Raw genomic sequence first — 21,474 nt, 5'->3', positions numbered from 1 at the left:
CTTTTGAGCACATCTACACAAATATGACATGCAGGGAGTCTTGCAAAAACCCTGGGGGTACATTTGACCCCCCAACTCCCCCCTTCTACCTCAAGCCTCTTTCTCCTTCTACCTTGATGCCCAAGATATGAGTTCCGGATTTGACCAGCTCCTCGGCAAGATTGACATAATAATCCAGCGTATACTTGGTCCGGCTGGGGTCGGCCACATCCCCGGTGTAAGAGATGGCAGCTTCCACCACGCCACCAGCCTGCCCAGCTGCCTCCATGCCCAGCAGCATGTTGGGCAGGTAGTTCAGGGAGTCAAAGACGCGGAAGATGTCCATGCCATTCTCCTTGGCTACTTGGCAGAATCTGAGGAAGTAAAATGTAGGGTCACAAGCAGGCAAGGGGGGGCACCAAGGAGTGAATCACAACCTCTGTCCTTCAGACCCCCCTTCTCACAAAGAACAACTTAGGTTGTAAATTCTCGAACCCTGTCATAGCCAACCTCTCCTGCTGAATAAGGGATTAAAACACATGTTTGCTTGATCACCTAGGGTGAACAACAATCACTTACAGGTGACCATGCAGAGAACAGAATTTACAAACTGGAGAGAAGCTGTTTCTTCCTCCCTTTCAGACCATCAGTTGTGCCACAAATTGAACACTATAAATCTGTGAGGGAAAGGTTAGCGCATAAGTGTAAAACTGAAGTCTAACACCTTTGGTGCTCTTGCTTGCAAGTCTGATTTTGAGTTTCCTCAAAACCAGAACCGAAGACCAAACTTAGACATGGCAGCCAAAGCCTCGTGGTGGATCTCATGCTGTTGTTGGAAGGATTAAAAGTAGACCAAGGGGGACTGATTCAGACCAGAATCATGGAGCCAGAGAAGGGGGCTTAACCCTTTCATCTTGTGCCATTTTCAATCTTTACCCCTCCCCACTGTCTATTTGTCTTGTGTAGCGAAACGTCCCCTCTATTGTTGCAGCAGCTCTGTCAGACATATGTGGTTTACCTCAGCAAAATGCCACTTGAGAAAGGATTAGAAAGGGGCCTTGCCCCAAACTGGACCCCTCTCCCAGTTATTACATCTTTCAAGACAAGTAGGTCTGATTTCAGATCCCCTGCCATTTGATGTGGCTGGTTCTGTAAGTTCAGCCTGACTGACAGAGATCTTCACCACAGGACTGGGTAGAATTAAGGCCAAGGAAGGGAGAAGATCTCCCTGGGGGCTCATGAGATGTTGAGGACTCTGAGGAAGAAAATGAACCCTTCATAAACAGAAGGCCATTTGATGTCTTGTCAGACTTTCAATTTCCTGAGGATCTCAGAATTTTTGAGGTGAGGAAAAAGGAGGACCAGATGAAATCCTTTGCAGTGGATGAGAGGGAGGTGGTACCTTAAACAAACCTCCCAGCAGCCAAGGTTAGAGTATTCAATGCACTTCATCACATTTTTTAAAAAATTAAATATTATTCAATGGTACATGAAATGGAAGGTTCTCTCTCAAATCTGTATCACGTTTATATTTTATTGAACATTAAGGTCCACTTTATTGTTATTTTGTTTGTTATATGGTTTGATGTTTTTTCTATCATTCTGGTGTGTGTTTATACATGGATAACAATCAATAAAAATACTGTTAAAACATTAAAAGTTCCACCCAAACGTTTACTGATTGGTTCCCCACCCTGGGACATGGACAATATATACCCTACTAAAACATTCCCTTTTCACTGGACACAGACTTCCCTCTGTGATACACCTCTGAAGATGCCAGCCCAGAGGCGTAGCTAGGCCAGAGTGCGCCCGGTGCACACTCTGGCTTTTTTTGCCCCCCCCCCCCCGTGGCCCCCCCTGCGGCAGCCCCCCCACAGCACCCCCCCCATGGCACTTTATTCCACTTACTTTTAGGAAAAGAGCAGGCCGAAGAAGCCTGCCTGCGTTGCCTAGGTCTGGTGGGAACTACATTTTCCAGGAGCCCCTGGGAAATGTAGTTCCCCAAAGGCAAACTAAGGCAAACAGCATGGCAGGCTTCTTCTCTGGAGAGATATTCCATTCCTAAGCGTAAAGTAAGGTGGAGAAGTCTTGCTCATGGAAGGCGCCCGTAGAGGTGCCAGTCTGAAAGGGTGGGGAGAAGCATGCAGGAGGGAGTGTGGGGGGCGGAGGGATTTTTCCGTCCCCCACATGATCAGAATCGGTGCGCCCGGTGCGTTGCGCACCCCCTGCCCCCTTGCCATGGTTGGATTGTCCCCGACCCTTGCCATGGTTGGATTGTCCTTAACCCTTGCCATGGTTGGATTGTCCCCGACCCTTGCCATGGTTGGATTGTCCCCGACCCTTGCCATGGTTGGATTGTCCTTAACCCTTGCCATGGTTGGATTTTCCCTAACCCTTGCCATGGTTGGATTGTCCCCGCCCCCTGCCATGGTTGGATTTTCCCTGACCCTTGCCATGGTTGGATTGTCCCCGCCCCCTGTCATGGTTGGATTGTTCCTGACCCTTGCCATGAGTCTTCTGGCCCAATTCCCTACCATGCGCACACATCAAGTTGTTAGATCAACAAAATCTATGTAGATTTTCCATTTGTTTGTGGAATGTACACCAAAGACTGCAGAATTCTGTGCAAAGAGCTGTCTGCTTACTTGAAGACCGAGTTGTCTGGGTAGTTAGTGTAACCCACAGCGTTGGCGCCTCTCAGCAGCATCTGGAATGGGATGTTGGGGATGAGCTCACGCAGCTCCTGCAGCCGCTGCCAGGGGCATTCGTACAGGAAGCGCATGGCCACATCAAAGGTGGCACCTGAAAGCAGGTGGAAAGGAAGAGAGGGAGAAAAAAAGGTGAATGTCAGTAATCCAGTTCTGCTGGGCAAGGGGTTCTTTTGAGGCAGGGTAGGGTTCTCCAAATATATTCTTAATACCAAGCTGCAGCCCCCCCCCCCACCAACATTAAGGGAAGATGGAGCACGTACAGAGTGCTTTTCCCTTCATACAGCAAATCTAGCATGAATGAGTTGAGATCTCTCAGAGGCAGACCCTACCAGGAATGCCTGATATGTATCATCTCTCTTTTTAGAAATTAGCAGCTGAGCTTCAAGAAGGGTTACGTCTTTCTACATATCACTCTGCCAGGCTGGGCGATTGTCTTGGTGTGAAAGGACATTTTGACTCAAAACACTTGAGGCTGAGAGGCTCCTGATATTATATTTTTGGTATCACCGCAGTCACCAAGTTAGAAGGTTTTAACATTTTTAAATGTTTTAAATTATCTAAATGTTCTTAGAATCATAGAGTTGGAAGAGACCCAAAGGGCCATCCAGTCCAACCCTCTGCCATGCAGGAACACACAATCAAAGCACTCCTGACATCTGCTCATCCAGCCTCTGTTTAAAAACCTCCAAAGAAGGAGACTTCACAATTCTCCGAGGCAATGAACTCCGTTGTCGAATAGCCCTGACAGTCAGAAAGTTCTTCCTAGTGTTTAGGTGGAATCTCTTTTCCTGCACCTTGAATCCATTACTCTGTGTCCTAGTCTCTGAGGCAGCAGAAAACAAGCTTGCTCCCCAGAGGCGTAGCTGGGCCAAACTACGCCCGGTGCGCAGTCTATATCCCCCCATGTCCCCCCCGCAGCACCCCCCTTACCTTTGTTCCTTTCCTTTTCCTAAAACTTTTTCAAGCTGAAAAAAAGGCCTATTCACAGTTCAGGCTTAAAACCGGCCTGATGGGAACTATACTTCCCAGGAGACCTTGTGAGCCCCAAGGTCTCCTGGGAACTGTAGTTCCTCAGGCCATTTTTAGCCTATACTGTGAACAGGCCTTTTTTCAGCCTGAAAAAGTTCTAGGAAAGGGAAAGGAACTAAGGTAAGTGTGGGAAGGGTGGTGGTGGGGCGCCGCAAGGGGGTGCTGTGGGGGGAAGGGAGAGGGGCCTGGGGCGATTTTTCACGCCCTCAGGCATGCACCCGGTGCACGGTGCACCCCTTGCCCCTTGTAGCTCCATCACTGTTGCTCCCTCATCGACATGGCATAGCTATCAAGTCCCCCACTTAACCTTCACTTTAAATATATTTATGCTGGTTATATATTACGGGTATGTTGCAAGCCCATTGGGGGAAAACCGGCATACGAGACCAACAAACAAACAAACAAATGGAAGGGAGATTTGGGTGATGGGCTGGTATATTAAAAGAACTTTATAGCCCACCAATCACCACGAGACACAACATTCACATAATACCATTTATTCTGGTCAGCCAAAATGACTAGTCAGAAATAGACACAAAACAGAGGCTCAGGGGGACTGAGCTAGCCACGAATTTCCTGCTCAGAACGTAGGCAGTGGTTCTACAGAGGCACTAGTGAGAAGGAAGAACCAGCTTGAGTAGGAAATTGGTAGAGTTGTTCCTTGGCATCCTCCTCCCTCAAGTAGCACCCAAGTTTGCTGGTTAACTGAGAAGCTGGGGGACTTCAGCCATTTGGGAGACATCTAGAGGTGGGATCCAGCAGGTTCCCACCAGTTCCCGAGAGTGGGTTACTAATTATTTGTGTGTGCCAAGAGGGGGTTACTAATTGGGTCTGCTTTTCCGTTAGAAATTCCGTTAGGTCCAAAAATCATAGGTCCTGTTGTTTCCTATGTGGCTGGTTAGCGAAGTAGAAAACGGGATAATTCTCCCTGTTGGCCTGTTTTAAAAACATGTTTTAGAAATATGGAAAAGTTCCTTGTTTAAGGAAAGTAAACTTCTTTTGATTTCTAGAAACAAAATTAAGGATTTGAAAGTATTAAGTATTTGACAGGCAGTCAATTAGAGGAGAAGTAGTTGTTTCTGTTGGCAGTAGACGATACGACTTGCTATAATGAGTTTAAATTATGGACAGAAAGATGCCAGCTGGAAATTAGGAACTTTTTTTTTACAGTAAGAGTTTTTTACAGTAACAGAGAAATTATTAATGCCCCGCCCCCGGAATGCCCGGCCATGTCCCTGTCGTGCCCCGCCCAGTCCCACTGGCGCTACGCCACTGTTTGAATCCCACCACCATGGGAACCTGTTACTAAAATTTTTGGATCCCACCTTTGGAGACATCTTAAGTGTTGTTGGTGGAGGGTTTGGACCAAATCAGACACAGCTCGCCACAGCGTTCATTTGAAAGCGGTGGCCATGAGAGCAGCAAAGAAGGCCTTCGCCTCTACTGCCAATCACATCCGTTGAATGCCACGCAATTACATTATTTAGGGTTGTGCCAAACTTGATGATTCCAAGCGTGCAGTCAATTGGAAATAGTGAATTGTCTATAAAATGACTTTTCTGCGAGACTCTTTCGAGGCTAAAATCACTCTCACCCAATACAACTTTGACACTAATTTAAGATAAGGGCTGCAGAGGTGTTGATGGCACCATCTTGTCAAGTTGTTATGGACAGATTGGGATTGATCTTTCCAATGAGACTGACAGGGTGCTTGGGGGTGTGTGAAAACTGCCACCTGGAAATGAGATTCTTGTCTATCCCAGCTTACAAAATCCTTCTGGGAGAAAGTTCCATCTGCTAGATCAAGATTTGCGAGTAAATTAAAACGTCATCTAAATATACAACAACTCCCTTGTACAGTAAATCATGGAGAACCTCGTTGATAAGGGCCATGAAAGCTCCGGGGGCCCCACTTAACCCGAATGGCATTATTAAATATTCAAACTGTCCAAACTTTGTATTAAACGCAGTCAGGTGTTCATATCCTTCAGCAATTCTGACTCTGTAGTAAGCTTCTCTCAAGTCTAATTTAGTAAAATCGTCCTTTGCGAGTGCATCTAAAGGTCATGATCAAAGGCAAAAGGATATTTATTGGACAGGAGACGCATTGAACCTCTCGATAATCTGTGCAAAACGTAGACCCATCTTTCTTTTTTGACAAACAAAGCGGAACTTGGCGTGTGTGTGTTTGGTAGCCCGCCCGTATGAAGCAGCGAGCAAAGGTTCTTGTCTAAAGCCGCAGTTCCTTCTCCTCATTGGGACTCATGCGGTAGATTCTACCCATGGGCAGTTAGCCCTGGTTGTATGATTTTACAGTCCAGTGTCTCTGTGGGGTGGCAATTGTCGCATTCTGCTCCTGAAAACTCTGGCTAGATCCTGATATGCAGGTGGGATGTCAATAGAATCGAGTAATCACTGAGGAAGCCAGAGGAAGTGTCAGGAGGCGTTGGATTCTCTTCCCAATTCATGTGTTCACCTTGGGGAGGGTCAGTGAATTCTAGGATCCTTTCTTTCAAATGAATTTTGGTTCATGTAACAACAACCAAGGCATGCCCAAAACTATGGAGTGTTTGGCCACTGGCTAAAATGAAACTAATTTTCTCTAATGGTCGGTATAGCGGAGGAGCCGGCTGTGTTTTTGAATTGGGCGGTCCTTAAGTTTCGAGGGCTGCCGTCCATTTGAGTGAATGGTATGGGCTTAGCCAGAGGTCGGTCAGACCTAGCTCCTCTGCCACCTGGGACGCATTAAGCAGTGGGAGCAACCCGGAATCCCTGGGGCGAGAGCTATATAATCGCGAGTGTGTTTAAGCGGGGTTGGCCAAGAAATGCTTGAACAGTAATGGGGCTGCCTTCACTCGCAGCGTCGGGAGTGGGCCCATGTCCATGGGGGCTGAAGAAAGACAGACAGCTACTTCCCCCCTCCTCTGGGTGCGCCGGTCACCGCTTTTAGGCGAGCCAGTGGAGGCTGACTGACCTGCGTGGTGGTTTACGCAGCGAGGCCGAGGATCTGTGAACTGGAGGCGGTTGGTTTTGCTTCTTGGGACAGTTGGCGTAGATGACCTGGCCCTCGCGGTAAAGACTTACAACCCAGAAGTCGGCGGCGGCGTTCAGAGGTAGTTTGGTGAAGCGGCTGGAAGCGGCGGTAGACGCGGTAGTGGTTTACTTCGGTGAAGCGGCCTCCTTGTGGCGTATTCCAAGCGAGGTAGCCACTTGAGACTAACTGGATCAATCTGCAATGAATGCGAGGAACCGGATTAAAACACGTTTCCGTGGCTTGCTATCCACAGCATCCGAGAAGTATTAAGCATCTCATCTCGTTCAGAGCCCTCAGGAGGAAATTGAGCAGCCGCCCTTGCGAAATTCACCGGACAAATTCTGCAAGCGAGGCGGTTGCCTTGCTGGATGGTTTTGATAGTGCGGATAGCTTCATTCTGGCCTGGATCTTGGCAGCTCTCAAAGCTTGGAGGAATCACGAGGCACTGTCTGAGAAGTCCTCATCCTGCAAATCCAAACAGTCTGAACCAGTCGGCTGCCGCCCGTAAGGACTGAGCGATGTCCACGTATTTTTGTACGTTCAGACGGTAGAGATCATCATAATGGTCTTCCAAGTGGGCATTGAGTTGCAAGATGAAGAGTAGGAAGTTTGGAAGCGGTCCCCATCAAAACGGGCTGGTGTCGGGGGCGAAAGTAGCCCGTTCGGCAGCTCTTAAGCGCCTGCTGGGGAGAGTAGCGGATTAAGCTGGCTGAGCAGGTTGGGCAGGCGGCTGTTGCACACAGGGGCTGGAATCGAGCTGGTGCCGGCTGAGCTGGGTGGCAGGACCCGAATGCGTGGCCCCCCTGGCACCCGGCATGATCAGTAACAACGCCAGGTTCCAACTGGCGGCCCTCTGGACTGCTGCCTCGCCAGTTCCCCTCTCCCAAAGCAGCCAGCTCCTCTCCTTGCGAGCAATGCATCTTGAATGGCATGCAAAAGCAGCTTTTCGCCCTAATTTAAGCAGTTCATCCCGTTTAAGGGCTTCAGTGAGTTCACTGCGTGCGCCAGAGTACAGAGGCAGCTTTGGCGTTACCGTTTAATAAATCCCAGTCTGGACTGTTCCAGGACTTTATCATGGACTGACAGATTCTGGAAATATTACCCGTTAGATAGCGTCTTTGTACGGTCCAACTTTCGAGCTGGACTTCTTTAGATTTGCTGTTCCCGGTCCCTCTGCAGGGTTTTGGCTCTTTGCTGCAACTGTGCCGTTCACTCCTCCCCATAGCTGGCGTTCACGGTTCCATGCAGCTTGGGCATCTCGAAATTAAGCCCTACTTCCTCATCCCCAGTCTTCTCACCGATGGGAGGAAACCCGGATCCGACTTCAGAATGCAGGCTTTCTTCGAACTCTTAGTCATCAGAGGCGAGCCCCTGGAGACACCGTAGCGCCCGTAGCCACCCGGTGGCTCCCGAGGCACCTTTCAAGTGCGATGCATGGACGGGATAGGGGGGGTCGATTGGGAAGCTGACTCTGGATACCTCAATTCCAGGTTGAGTCGGTGTCCTTTGGGCGGGCCCCAGTGCTGTGCCACGGTGGTTCCTTGGGAACATCACCATCTGAGTCAGGAATGGATTCAATGGATTCCTAGGTTGCGCTATGAAAGGTGGTCAAGCCGTCTCCTCCGCGGTGCGGGTTGCATCTGAGGTTTGTAATCCACCGCGAGAGCGGGTAGAGATCCGTTCCACAGGCTCGATCCATGGACAGCCCAAGCATTATGGAAGTCCCCATCGTCATTAGATCCGCGTCCCTGCGTTCCAGCGGGTAAAGGGAAGACTCGTGCTGATACGAGGGGCCGGGAAAAGAGCCACCAGCGGGCCCGTTCTCCTGCGGTTTCTCCTAGATCCAGAAGGGAAGGTCAGACCCTCTTTGGGGCTTCACTTTATTCCGCCAGTAACATTCAACCTCTCCATGTCGCCAAGACCAAGGGTCCACTGCACAAGGAATATAGATGAATTAAGATTCTTGCCACAATGTAAGGAATTCCATGGAAGCGCTTAGAAATAAAAGGCTTTGGTAATGAGAAAGTCCATTTATTAAGACATCTTAAACTCAAGTACGCGGTGGCAGAATTGACACTTCCGCCAGAAGCACAGGTTATGTACCATTCACCCCATCCCCTTCCTGATTCCCAGCAGGGCGGAGACTTCATCTCCAGCGCAAAGATAAAGAGTCTCCGCTGATGCATCTGACCCATCGCCCGAGCTGTGGAATGCAATCAAAGGTTACTTCACCATCAGCACCATTGAATCGCTACACTCTGCCTCCCCTAAAGAAGACCCCTTCCCCAGGTTTTATGTCGCGAGGCGATTGGAAAGCGAAGAAATAAGGGTGGGGCTTCAATGTTTGAATAAACCCATTGATTATACCCAGAGATATCCCACCCAAGAAACTAAATATTCTGGCGGTTCGCGATTAAGCGAGAGTCCAGGATAGCGTCAATTTAAGTATGTGGCCATCAATAATAGTCGGAGGGCCTCTCCGGTAGTGGAATTACTCCAGAGCATCAGGCGGGAGACCTCCTTGAGCAAGCTGTGGAATGGAAGACAGGATGGATGTTACTTACTAAGAGAGTTAGGCAAATCCTAGCGGGCAGTGACATCATTAATCACTTTAGTAATTTGAAAAGGTCCCACAAATCTCTTGCCAAGTTTGAAAGATTTATGCGTCTCTGAGATTTTTTGTAGATAAATACACCCAGGAGCCCTGCGCGGGAAATCTGGCGGTGTTTATCCGCTTACGCAGTTTTAAGGAGTCCTTTGCTTGCAGCAAGCCGGTCTGGACCGACTTCCATCCTGACTAGGGATGAAAATCCATTGTTGGAATTCTGGGGTCAAGCTGCTGCTTGAACTGGTTGTGATAGCGGCGGAAGGCGACCAGACACAATTTCAAAGGGGGGGGTTTTCTTTGTACTACTATGAACATTATTGTAGGCGTCTCATAAGCGGAATAAGCTCGCACCAATTGTCTTGGTGGTAGTTGGTGTAACAAGCGTAAATACTGCTCTAGGGTTCTGTTACGTTCTCTCCGTCTGCGCCGTCACTTTTGAGCGTGGTAGAAGTGGCGGCGAAGCGACTCAACAATCCCAAAAGCGCTTTCCAGAACTTTGAAGAGATTGGGTGGGGCGATTGGAGACCACCTTGAAGGCCGAATGGAGGCGGTAACATGTTGAATAAACAGCGTGCCAACTTAGGAGCAGGGGATGGAAGCGCATGGAATAAAATAGACTTTGCCCAGAGAATAAAGTCTACCTACCCATAAAACCGTGTTGCCATGACTTTTCGAACCGTCTGTAATGAAATCCATGGAGATGACTTCCCAAAGTGAGGAAGCTACGGGGAGAGGTTTCAACAGTCCATAGGGCTTTCCGGGATGGTTTTGGCTTCTGCACAAACCGACAGCCTTTAATGTAAGCCTCAATGTCTTTCGCATTGCGCCACAAGAACTGCGGCGGGCTAAGTGCAGAGTTTTCAAAGGCAAAATGTCCAGCCCGAGCGGGCATCGTGGCAGAAGCTTCAAGAACGCTGCTTGGGAGGAGGCCGCGTACCAACATTCCCCCCCTCCAGCCAAACACCATTCTCAAGCATAGTGGGAGTCCCTTCAGCCGCTGGGGGCTCATGCAGCCGCCTCCTCAATTCCGCCCAGAAAGGAGAGCGAGACTGGGAGCAGTGGAGGGAGAGACGTTGAATCGAGGGTGACAGCCAACCCAACTGGGAGGAGGAAGAGCGATTAGTGGAATGTCATAGAGCAGCTCCACCCCCCTCGAGGTATTGGCCCTTGGCCCAGCGTCAGCCAGTTGTTGGTTTTCCAGGAAAAAAATGGACTATGCCAAATGAGAAGCGAGAAAAGAAATGCATTACTTGAAGTTGTTTTGCGGACATCTTGGGGGGGGTGCAAAGAGCCGCCAAGGTTTTATGATCGACAAACTTGAAAAGGATGCTTAGCCCCCCTCCAGCCAGTGGCGTAAGTGGAAAGTGCTGCTTTGATGGCCGCGGTCACCTTGTCTCCCACAGTCCAGTTGAGTTCGGCACCAGAAATTTTTTAGACAAATAAGCACGGAACCAGTCTACCATCTTTATTTTTTCTGCAGCTTAGGCTGCCCGGTGCTTTGTCGAAGCGTCCGCGTGAACCCTGAAAAGCGGGAGATCTGGGTCGAGTGCTTTAGGATAGGTTCGGTGAAATGCAAAAGCATGAATTTTAATAGTTGAAGGCTGTTTGACATTCCTCAGACCAGAGAAGGGGCCCGGGCTTGGCCCGGACAGTGAATCTTACCCTTGAATGCGTAAAAGAGGTCTGTGAGAGGGAGAAGTCAGTTCAGCAAGTGGGGTATAAAATCCGCGATAGAAATTAAACAAAAGCGACTGGAGTTCTTTGCGGTTGGTGGGGGCGAGCCATTGGAGGACTGCATCAATTTTAGCAGGATCATTTTTAAGCCCTACGAGGCGAGATCCGATAACAAATGGTCAATGGAGTCTGATGAAAACGGCATTTTGGAAGTTTGGCAAAGAGAGTTGTCAAGCAAGCGTTTCAATACCTCTGGGACCAACATTTCATGCTCTTCTATGGTTTTGAGTAAATTAAAGCGTCATCTAAATATACAACAACTCCCTTGTACGGTAAATCATGGAGAACCTGGATTGATAAGGCCATGAAAGCTCGGGGCCCCCACTTAACCGAATGGCATTATTAAATATTCAAACTGGTAAACTTTGTATTAAGCGCGGTCAGGTGTTCATCCTTCAGCAATTCTGACTCTGTAGTAGCTTCTCTCAAGTCTAATTTGTAGTAAAATGCGTCCTTTGCGGTGCATCTAAAAGGTCCTTGATCAAAGGCAAAGGATATTTATTGGACAGGGGCCGCGTGAGACCTCGATAATCTGTGCAAAGCAGTAAAGACCCATCTTTCTTTTGACAAACAAAGCAGGGCAAGCGTGTGTGTGTTTATTGGTAACCAGCGTATGAAACCCTGTCTGCAACCTGCAGCTCTCCAGATGTTCATGAACTACAATTCTCATCAGCCCCTGCCAGCATGGCCAATTGGCCATGCTGACAGGGGCTGATGGGAGTTGTAGTTCATGAACATCTGGAGAGCTGCAGGTTGCAGACCCCTGTGCTAAACAGCATGTTTTCCAGTCCCTCTGGAGAAGGCTGACCAGGGGCCTAGAGACCAAACCCTATGACAGTGGTGGCGAACCTATGGCACGGGTGCCAGAGGTGGCACTCAGAGCCCTCTCTGTGAGCACGTGCAAACAGAGTTCGTCATGCAGGGGGGAATTGCCACCCCCCCCACACACATCTAGGCTGGCCTGGGCCGCTGGGCTCGATTATTAGCATTAAACCTAAGATCTAGTTTTGGGGAAGCAGTGTAGGTAACCCTGTTAAGCACTGTTAAACCCCATTGATTTTCATGCAAAGAATTAAAACGTGATCCTTTACCTGGGAGTAAGCTCAGTTGCTGGCAATGGGGCTTGCTTCTGAGTAAACCCTCCTAGGGTCGTGATTCAGCCGTTTGAAAAGTTGCACGGTTGCTTCAAAGCAAAGCCACCGACTACCACCAAGCTTACTCCCGAGTAACGATTGCCTTGGAGCCAACCGTTTTTTCTAAACTAAAACCTCAGTATTCAGGTTAAATTGCTGTGTTGGCTTTTTGCGATAAATAAGTGGGTTTTGGGTTGCAATTTGGGCACTCGATCTCAAAAAGGTTCGCTATCACTGCCCTATGAGGAAAGGGTGAGGGCTTTGAGAAAGTTTAGTTTAGGTTGCTTTCATAAAGTATTTGAAAGGCTGTCACTTAGAGGAGGGCAGGGAGCTGTTACTGTTGGCCACAGAGGATAGGACTTGCAATAATGGATATAAATTATGGGTGGAAATGTAACAGCTGGACATTAGGAAGAAACTTTTTAGAGTGAGAGTAATTCATCAGTGGAATCTGCTGGCTAGGGAGGAGAGGAGCTCCTCCTTCCCGGCAATCTTCCCGGCTGGCTGTTGTCAGACCACTACCAAGAAGCCTGTTTGTTTATTATTTATTAATTTAGAATAATTTTACGTCACCTCTTTTGAATCCTGCTCCAGGTGGTTTGCAGTTAAAAAAAACCCCCACAGTATAAAACATAAGCCATTAAATATCAGCAGCATAAAAACTACCCATAAAAGGGACCATTAAACCCTTAACTAAAAGTCTACCTTACCTAACAACGGTCTGAATAATTAAAGGCCAGTTTCAAACTTGCCATTTTGGGTGAAGTGATCGAGTGGGTGGCAGCAGAGAAATGCCAGATTTTGGGGGATGGCCGGCCTGCCTTTGATCCTGCCTGATCTCTGCTGGGTCCAATGGTGGTCTCTTTGATACAGTGGACTGCTTTATCCTATTAAACTGCTTAGAGCACAGGTGTCAAACTTGCGGCCCTCCAGATGTTCATGAACTACAATTCCCATCAGCCCTTGCCAGTATAGATATGCTCATGTTGGGAGGGACTGGTGGGAATTGTAGTTCATGAACATCTGGAGGGCCGCGAGTCTGACACCCCTGGCTTAGCGTATGGGGCAGGTGGGAGAAGACTAGTACTTGAATGGTTTGTCATTTTTAGTTCAACTGACACAAAGGGTTACTGTTGCAGAAGCTGAGAAGCATGCCCTGAGGAGAGCCCCAGTGCTCTGCCTATGTTGTTTACCAGCTATGCCAGGACACTGTATGAGGTAATCCACAGTTCTGAGGTTGGGTGTCATCAATAGGCTGATGATATCCAGCTCTATATGTCATTCAACTAATCCTCCAGAAGCAGCTGTCTCTGCCCCAGACTAATGCCTGGATGATGCAGTCAAGAAATTAAGGTTCAGCAAGCTGAATCTGAGTCCAGGAAAGGCGGCGATAATGCTGGTCAGTAAAGCGGACAGCCTGGCGTTATTCCCTGTGGTGAATAAGATAATCTGTTATCTGGCAAATTATGTGATGAGTTTAGGGGGTACTAGTGGAAGGAGATACAAGTGAGTGTTGTTGCTAAAAGTGCTTTCTAGTAGTTGCACATGGGGAGAAGTATCTGAAGGACTGCTTCTCCCTGTGTCAACACGAGTGTCATGGCATTAGGCTCTCCAGTGGTTACAGTGGTTACAAGCAGCAGTCTCTGATCTGTAAAACCGGATTTGAATCCCCACTTGGAATCATGGAATCATAGAGTTGGAAGAGACCCCAAGGGCCATCAAGTCCAACTCCCTGCAATTCAGGAACACATAATCAAAGCACTCCTGACAGATGGCCATCCAGCCTCTCTTTAAAAACCTCCACAGAAGGAGACTCCACCACACTCCAAGGTAGTGCATTCCACTGTCGGACAGCCCTTATTGTCAGGAAGTTTTTCCTGATGTTTGAGCGGAATCTCTTTTTCTTCACCTTGAACCCATTGCTCATGGTCCAAGTCTCTGGAGCAGCAGAAAACAAGCTTGCTCCCTCACCAACATGACATCCCTTCAAATATCTAAACATGGCTGTCATGTCACCTCTTAACCTTCTCTTCACTGAACTAAACATACCCTATATCTCTCCTCGTAGGACATTTTGATTGCCCTCCTCTGGACCCATTCCAGCTTGTCAATATCCTTCTTGAATTGCGGGGCCCAGAACCGTACACAATAGTCCAGGTGAGGTCTAACCAGGCAAAACAGAGGTACAATTACATCCCTCGATCTAGACACTATACTCCTATTCTTCACGTGAGCTGCAGACTCTAATCTGGAGAAATACATTAGATTCTCCACTCCTCCAGGTGACCTTGGACCAGCCACATTTCTCACAGGATTCTCTCAGCCTCACTTTCCTCACAAGGCGCCTGCTGGGTGGGGGTGGGGAAGGTGATTGTAAACCGCTTGGAGGCACCTTTCAATAGAGAAAAGCGGAACATGAAAACCAATTCTTCTTCCATTCTGTCCTCCTCCACCAGCAGGTCTGGATAGTGGTGGCCCGTTCCAGGACTTTTTGGTAGTTGTTTATGACCTACTGGGTTTTTAAAAGAGCTTGTAAAGTGGCTTTGTTTCAAAAGACTTTGGTTGATTTCTGTTCTGAGGAGATAATACTTTATTGATATTTTAATGGTGTATATGGTTCTAAAGTTGTTTTACCCGCTGGGCTTGTATATTGCTGTAATCTTTCGTATTGTAAACTGCACTGAACCTATGTTTATGGAGGAAGGTGGGGGGGAGGAATAATATTTCAAGGAAATTACATACAATACTGCACATCTTAAGAACCACATACTGGGATGATCTGAACATCCAAGTACAAGGCTCCACCTGATTGGCTATAGGGCCACCAGACCGCCTGCTAACCCAAGGGGCCTCCCACAGACAGCTCTCTTCAACCGCCCCCCACCCACTTTAAGCGGCAGCAGAACACATTTTTTAAAAACATCAGTAGTGTGTGTACTGCTACATCACTGCCAGGGGAAACCATAGAGTTTTGTGCATTGTCGAAGGCTTTCACAGCCTGATTCAACTGGTTCTGGTGGGTTTTCCGGGCTGTGTGGCCGTGGTCTGGTGGATCTTGTTCCTAACGTTTCACCTGCATCTGTGGCTGGCATCTTCAGAGGTGTATCACAGAGGGACACAGTGTGTAACAGACTTCCCCCTGTGATACACCTCTGAAGATGCCAGCCACAGATGCAGGCGAAACGTTAGGAACAAGATCCACCAGACCATGGCCATACAGCCTGGAAAACCAACCAGAACATAGAGTTTTGGGTGATTCCTAGAGCTACCCTATGCCACTTCCTGGTTTTCCCTGGAAGTGATGTAGTGGCAAGCGTGGTGTCACATCCCACCACGTCCCCATCCTTGAACCTCTTGCCAGTTGCCAGGCATGGCCTATTTGTGTGTGCGTTGTGCTGTCACATCGCCTCCAACTTATGATGACCCTGTGAATTAATGACCTCCAAAATGTCCTGTCATTAACAGCCTTGCTAAGGTCTTGCAAACTGGGAGCTTCCGTGTTTCAGTCAATCCATCTCATGTTGGGTCTTCCTCTTTCCTGCTGCCTTCAACGTTTCTTAGCAGCATTATCTTTTCCCAGTGTCTTCTCATAATGTGACCAAAGTAGGATAGCCTCAGTTTAGTCATTTTAGCCTCTAGGGAAAGTCCATGCTTGATTTGATCTAGAATCCACTTTTGTCTTTCTGGCAATTAATGGCCAGAAAGCTCTCCTCCAACACTACATTTCAAATAAATCTATTTTCTTCCAACCCCCCCCCCCCCTATTTTTTTTTAGTGTCCAACTTCTACACCCATTCATAGTAATGGGGAATATTATTGTTGTAAGATTTTGATCATCACTTCACCTGTGTGAGAAATTAACGTGATGATCCAATAGCTGCTGCTGTCTTTGATGTCTCCTTTTTACAGGACTGGAGTCAATGCATATTCATCTTTTATAGATGAAGCTGAGAGTCAGAGGATGGACAGCTTATTTGCCCATATTTGAAAGTCTACAAGGAAATGCTGGCTCTAGATTAGTAGCTTTCACATATCTTCGAGTCCTGGGTCCCTTCCGCACATGCAGAATAATGCACTTTCAATCCACTTTCAATCCACTTTGCAGCTGGATTTTATGGAGTGGAATAGCAAAATCCACTTGCAAATAATTGTGAAGTAGATCGAAAGTGCATTATTCTGCATGTGCGGAAGGGGCCCTGGACTTGCCTTGAATCCTGATCTGAAATGGGTCGTATTTTAAATTGTCTTTACTATTCCTCCACCTCTCTCTCTCTCTCTCTCTCTCTCTCTCTCTTTCCTTCTCTCTAATTATGTAAATTGATAAAAAATACCATAGTTTCCCTTGATGTGCTCCGTTGAAGAATTAGTGCCAGGCTCCGTTCTGGATCATGACCTGCTAATTAAAGACCAGTGATTCAAACGGTACGAACACTCCTCCGCCCATGTCTTCATGAAAGGAAAACACCCGAACATAATTCTATATTTCAAGATACGTATCCAGGCATACCACTTTTCTAGATATCAGGGTTGCCAAACAGCGACAAACATAATTAATCCATCTGCCCTCTGATGCAGTTCCCTGGTTACGTGAATATTTTTAGAAACTCAGCACAGCCACCTTGTTTAGATACTAAACCAAGTGTGAGATGACTTGCAATTTAATAACACGAAAGGCAACACCACGCAGGATTAACGGAAAGTACAACGGGAGGATCCTGCTTTTGTTACAGGAAGCAACGTGCACAACAATGACAGGCTTGAAAAGACAAACAGCTAGAAAGCCGTCAACAAAACAGACTATTGGCCCATTTTGCCAAGTGTCATCTACTCCAAGGTGCCCAAGATGGTGCTCATGGGCACCACAACACCAATTGACACCCTTCCTGGTGCCCACCAAATGTTTTCAGAAAGTAGGTTGGGTCAAGTGGGGACTTGTCCCTGCAGTTCTTCTGACCAGCTGCTAGAGATCTGATTGGCTGGACAGATTACAATAGCATTGTTTCAGCGTCAGCTGCCACCAGAGAATTGGCTTCATTCTCCCTTATTCCTGTTTCCCAGTGTGTATTTTTTAAAGTACTCTTTTCTCTTGCATTTAGACTTTATCTATGCGTGTGGCTCTGCCTCCACTAGTGACCATTTCGTGATTGGCTCCGCCTTCTGCAGCCATTTTGTGGTTGCGCCCACCTGCCTGTGTCTGAATTCCAAAGGCGGCTGCAGGCTCAAGGCGGTTGGGGACCCTGGTCCACTCTGATTGGCAGCAACTCCCAGCCTTGGTACCAGCACTGGGATAGAATTCAGGACTTTCTACATGCAGCCCTCTGCCCCTGAGCTCCAATTCTTGAATAGCAAATGTACCTACAAAGCTGCCTTACACCCAGTCAGAAGTTTGCCCCATTTAGCCCAGTGCTGTCTCTTCTGTGAATATTCTGTTCTCCTCAGTCAGGAGGTCTTTCCCAGCCCTGCTGCTTGAGATCCTTTCTAACTGTCAGGGGTTGACCATGAAGAGCTTTAAGAACATAAGAACATACGAACCAGCCTGCTGGATCAGACCAGAGTCCATCTAGTCCGGGACTCTGCCACTCGCAGTGGCCCATCAGATGCCTTTGGGAGCTCACATGCAAAGTGTGAAAGCAATGGCCTTCTGCTGCTGCTGCTCCGGAGCACCTGGTCTGCTTTGAATGCCATTCTCACTCCAGTCCAATCCTGCATGATCCAATCTGCCCTACTGGCTGTCAGTAATCAACAGGTCTACTGATTAAACGAAACGAAAGCTTGTAAGATTTGCAGTGGAAGTAAATGGGCTTTGGCACACACTTCAGACCCATAGAATTAGAAACACGGAGATCAGAGCTAGTGCTTCAGCAGAAGGCAACCCTCCAATGAAACCCCAAGCCCAGATCAAGCCTATTTGCCTCTCCCTTTCCTTTGTATCTCCCTCAATTTCAGATGATCACATCCTTGGGGCCGGAGCCTGCTCCCTTGTGCTTGTTATTCACCTCCACAATGCAAGATGCATACTCTATTTATGTATACAGAAGAAAAACACCTTTTCAGAGCGCTGGTTCTCAAGGCCGGGTACAACCTGTAAAACCACAATTCAACATCGAAAGATCAGCAGAGGACATACTGATCAGAAGCCAAGGAACATACTGTGAAAACCGAGGCACATTAATTACATAATGCTTTAAAAAAAAGTCTTTACAATTTGCTGAAAAGCACCAAGTTGGGCAGGCTGTTGAATTTTCCACGGAAAATATTCGCTTTACCGTGGCTGCCTGTCCAATGGATAATGGAATTACCAGGAGATTTGTGTGTGTGTGTGTGTGCTAGAAAGGAACAAGGAAGTCCAGATGGGAGGAGCAACTCTCTCCAGCCTTGCCATTCGAGATCACGTTTGTACTTTATTTATTTATTTATAATTAATTAATGTTATATACTGCCCCTCCCCCGAAGGGCTCTGGGCGGTGCACAACATAAATATAGCAACAACAGATGGAGCACACAAACAAAATACAAATTATAAAACAAACAGTATAGGCTCCATTAGCCATCACACTAAAACCCATTTAAAAATCATTACTTAATCATCAGCACTTTGGATTTGGTCTGCAAGCAGCCAGCCAAGGAGAATATAAGTATCTTTGAGTTTTCTGCATCTAGCACCAAAATTGTCTGAGCCATCGCATCCCTGGACCAGCTGAAACTTAAAAACTGCCTTCAAGGGCAGTAACCATGTGCAGCCCATGACAGTAGCCCAGCTGGGATGTTTTAAATATTACTGATGCTGTACTAAATACAACAAATGGGGGAAAAGCCGTTTTGTTTTTTAAAACAAAGTTTTCAGCTGCAAAGAGTTCTTCCTTAGGTCAACAGGTAGAACAAGTCATGACATTCTGTTTGACGGGCCTTGGATTTTTATTCTCGGATGTTTTGGCCCAGGAACGTGATAACAGTTTGCAGCATCAAATGTTCTGCACAATTGCCTGAAGCAGGCAAACAATACCCTGTGCATGAAAGAACAACATGTAATGCCGTCTATTCTTTATCACATTTTGCCCAGAGAAGAATTTTGTGCCCCAGTGTTGAAACTGTGTTTGTTTTCTGAAAAATGTAGTAATGTCTTGAAGGGTTTTTTTATGGTTTGCCTCCACTGGCGTATTCAAACTTCCGCTGCTGCTGGCTCAGCAAGCTTCCTGCTTAGCTCAGGTGTCCAAGAAACTTAGGTTTGATCCGGTGGCTTGGCTCCATATCTTAAACCACTAAGCTGAACATGGTCCGCCAATCACACAGTGGACTTGATACGCACCTCTGCCAACATTTCGCGGAAGCAAACAGGTCTGTGCTTGTAATGCCTCAACAGTGCAATCCTCAACAGAGTTACACTCTTCTAGTCCAAACTCTGATTAGGATTGCATTGCAGTTCTCAGACAACTGGTCAGTTCCCCACTATTCCATCCGCCCTCCCATGAAATATTGCAGAAGACTGCAGGGCATTTTACGGCCCTGGCTCCGGCCTGGTGGAACAAGCTACCTGCTGATGTCAGAATCCTGCAGGAACTATGCCAATTCCGTAGGGCCTGCAAGATGTGGCTGTTCCACCAGGCCTTTTCCAGCCAGCCAGCCAGCCAGCCAGATTGATTGAATATAATAGATAGAACATCTTTCAGTTTCCGGGGGGAGGGGGGAAGGAGGGGTGGAAATGACCGGAAGGATTAATTTATACCATCTATCAACTATCAATTCAGCGTTACTGTAATATTTTGTTAAATGGCTTTAAAGTTTTAAATTAGGGTTTATATTTTAAAGTTATTGGATGTTTTAAATTATGCTGTAACCCGCCCAGGGCCCTTCGGGGATGGGGTGGGATATAAAACCAACAAAATAAAAATAAAATAAATCAACCAAAATTTGCTACATATGATACTAATTTACTCTGCAAGATCCTCTTTTAAAAGCTCAGGGGAAGTGTTATGGTTATAGATACATTTGGAGAATGTGTCTTCTAAAGTCTTATGAAAGGGTTAACCTTACTGTTAATGAGCAGCCATTTATTTATACATGCATAACAGTCATCATTAATCCCTAACAAAAGCAAGAGGAGTTGGTCTTTATACCCCGCTTTTCTCTACTGAAAGGAGTCCCAAAGCAGCTTACAATTTTCTTTTTTTCCTTCCTCCCTCCACTCACAACAGGCATCTTGTGAGGTAGGTGAGGCTGAGACAGTTCTGACAGAATTGTGACTGGCCCAAGGTCACCCAGCAGGCTTCATGTGGAGGAGCAGGGAATCAAACCCCATTCTCCATATTACTATCTGCTGCTGTTAACCACTACACCCTGGCATAGAGCCCAGCTGGATTAGACTGAAGGCCCATCTAGTCCAGCATCTTATTTCCAACATTGACATATCACAGCACCCCTCCAGTAGCCATCTCCTCTGTCCTGCCCTTTATAACTGGCCCTCAAGCACACTGAATATGGAGGTTCCATTCAGCCACCAAGATTAAAAGCCTTTGATATATTTCTCCTCCTGCGTGAAAGGGCCCAGCCCCCTTTTAAAGTCGCCTACGATCATGGCCATCAAAACATTTTGTTGTGAATTTCCCATGTTAATGATAAGGTGTATGAAGAAGCAGTTTCTTCTTAACAGTTTATAGCCCCATCAACTTGTCTGGGTGATCCCTGATGAATCTCACTCGTAACAAATCCACAGAAAGTCTATCAGTGGTTGTTAGCCATGATGATGCCTAAACAGAACGTCCAGGTGCCTCTGAGTATTAAATGTTATAAAGGGAAAGACAGCTCCCCTGTATCTGGCTGGCTGCGACAGGAAACTGGACGCTGGTCAGCTCTAGGAAGACTTTTGTGTTCCTACCCTTATCGTGCTTCAATAACCTTGGGGAAAAAATCCCCCCTTTTTCTGCTAGGATTGTGAGCCTGGCAGGGGGATGCAAGACAGCCAGGCAGGAAATTAGTATTGATTTGTTCGTTATAAGTAGATAAAAACTGCTGAGGTTAAAAAAAAAAGACTTTTATTAAAATTTACACTTTTTTTGATGTTAATAGCAAATTGAGATTAAGCACATATGCATGCTCAGGCCTGACTAGACGGTCCTTGACATTTCTGCTTCCTGTCAGGAAGCCACGCATTTTCCATTTGTTATTTTCAAGCTGCCCCTGGAAATATGGCAGCCGGGGCTGATCCGAGGCATTCTATCACCCTGAAACAGGTCTGCCCTTCTTCTC

The 21,474-nt window shown here is 47.2% G+C and overlaps 1 protein-coding gene across 3 annotated transcripts in view; it reads right to left on the bottom strand.

Annotated features, from left to right (window-relative positions):
* The window catches only part of PC (pyruvate carboxylase), a 473,075-nt gene that overhangs the window by 17,020 nt on the left and 434,581 nt on the right, over nt 1-21,474 (bottom strand). For all 3 annotated transcript variants that reach the window (XM_048512904.1, XM_048512913.1, XM_048512922.1), the window contains 2 exons: nt 2,628-2,784; nt 113-353 (listed from right to left, as the gene is read on the bottom strand). In XM_048512904.1, coding sequence (XP_048368861.1) covers nt 113-353; nt 2,628-2,784 — 398 coding nt within the window. The remainder of the gene's footprint in view (nt 1-112; nt 354-2,627; nt 2,785-21,474) is intronic.

Source organism: Sphaerodactylus townsendi, linkage group LG01 (genome assembly GCF_021028975.2).
Source record: "Sphaerodactylus townsendi isolate TG3544 linkage group LG01, MPM_Stown_v2.3, whole genome shotgun sequence".
Classification (NCBI taxonomy): Eukaryota; Metazoa; Chordata; class Lepidosauria; order Squamata; family Sphaerodactylidae; genus Sphaerodactylus; species Sphaerodactylus townsendi.
Note: the sequence above shows the minus strand (reverse complement) of the source record. Positions and strands in the feature narration are given on the sequence as shown.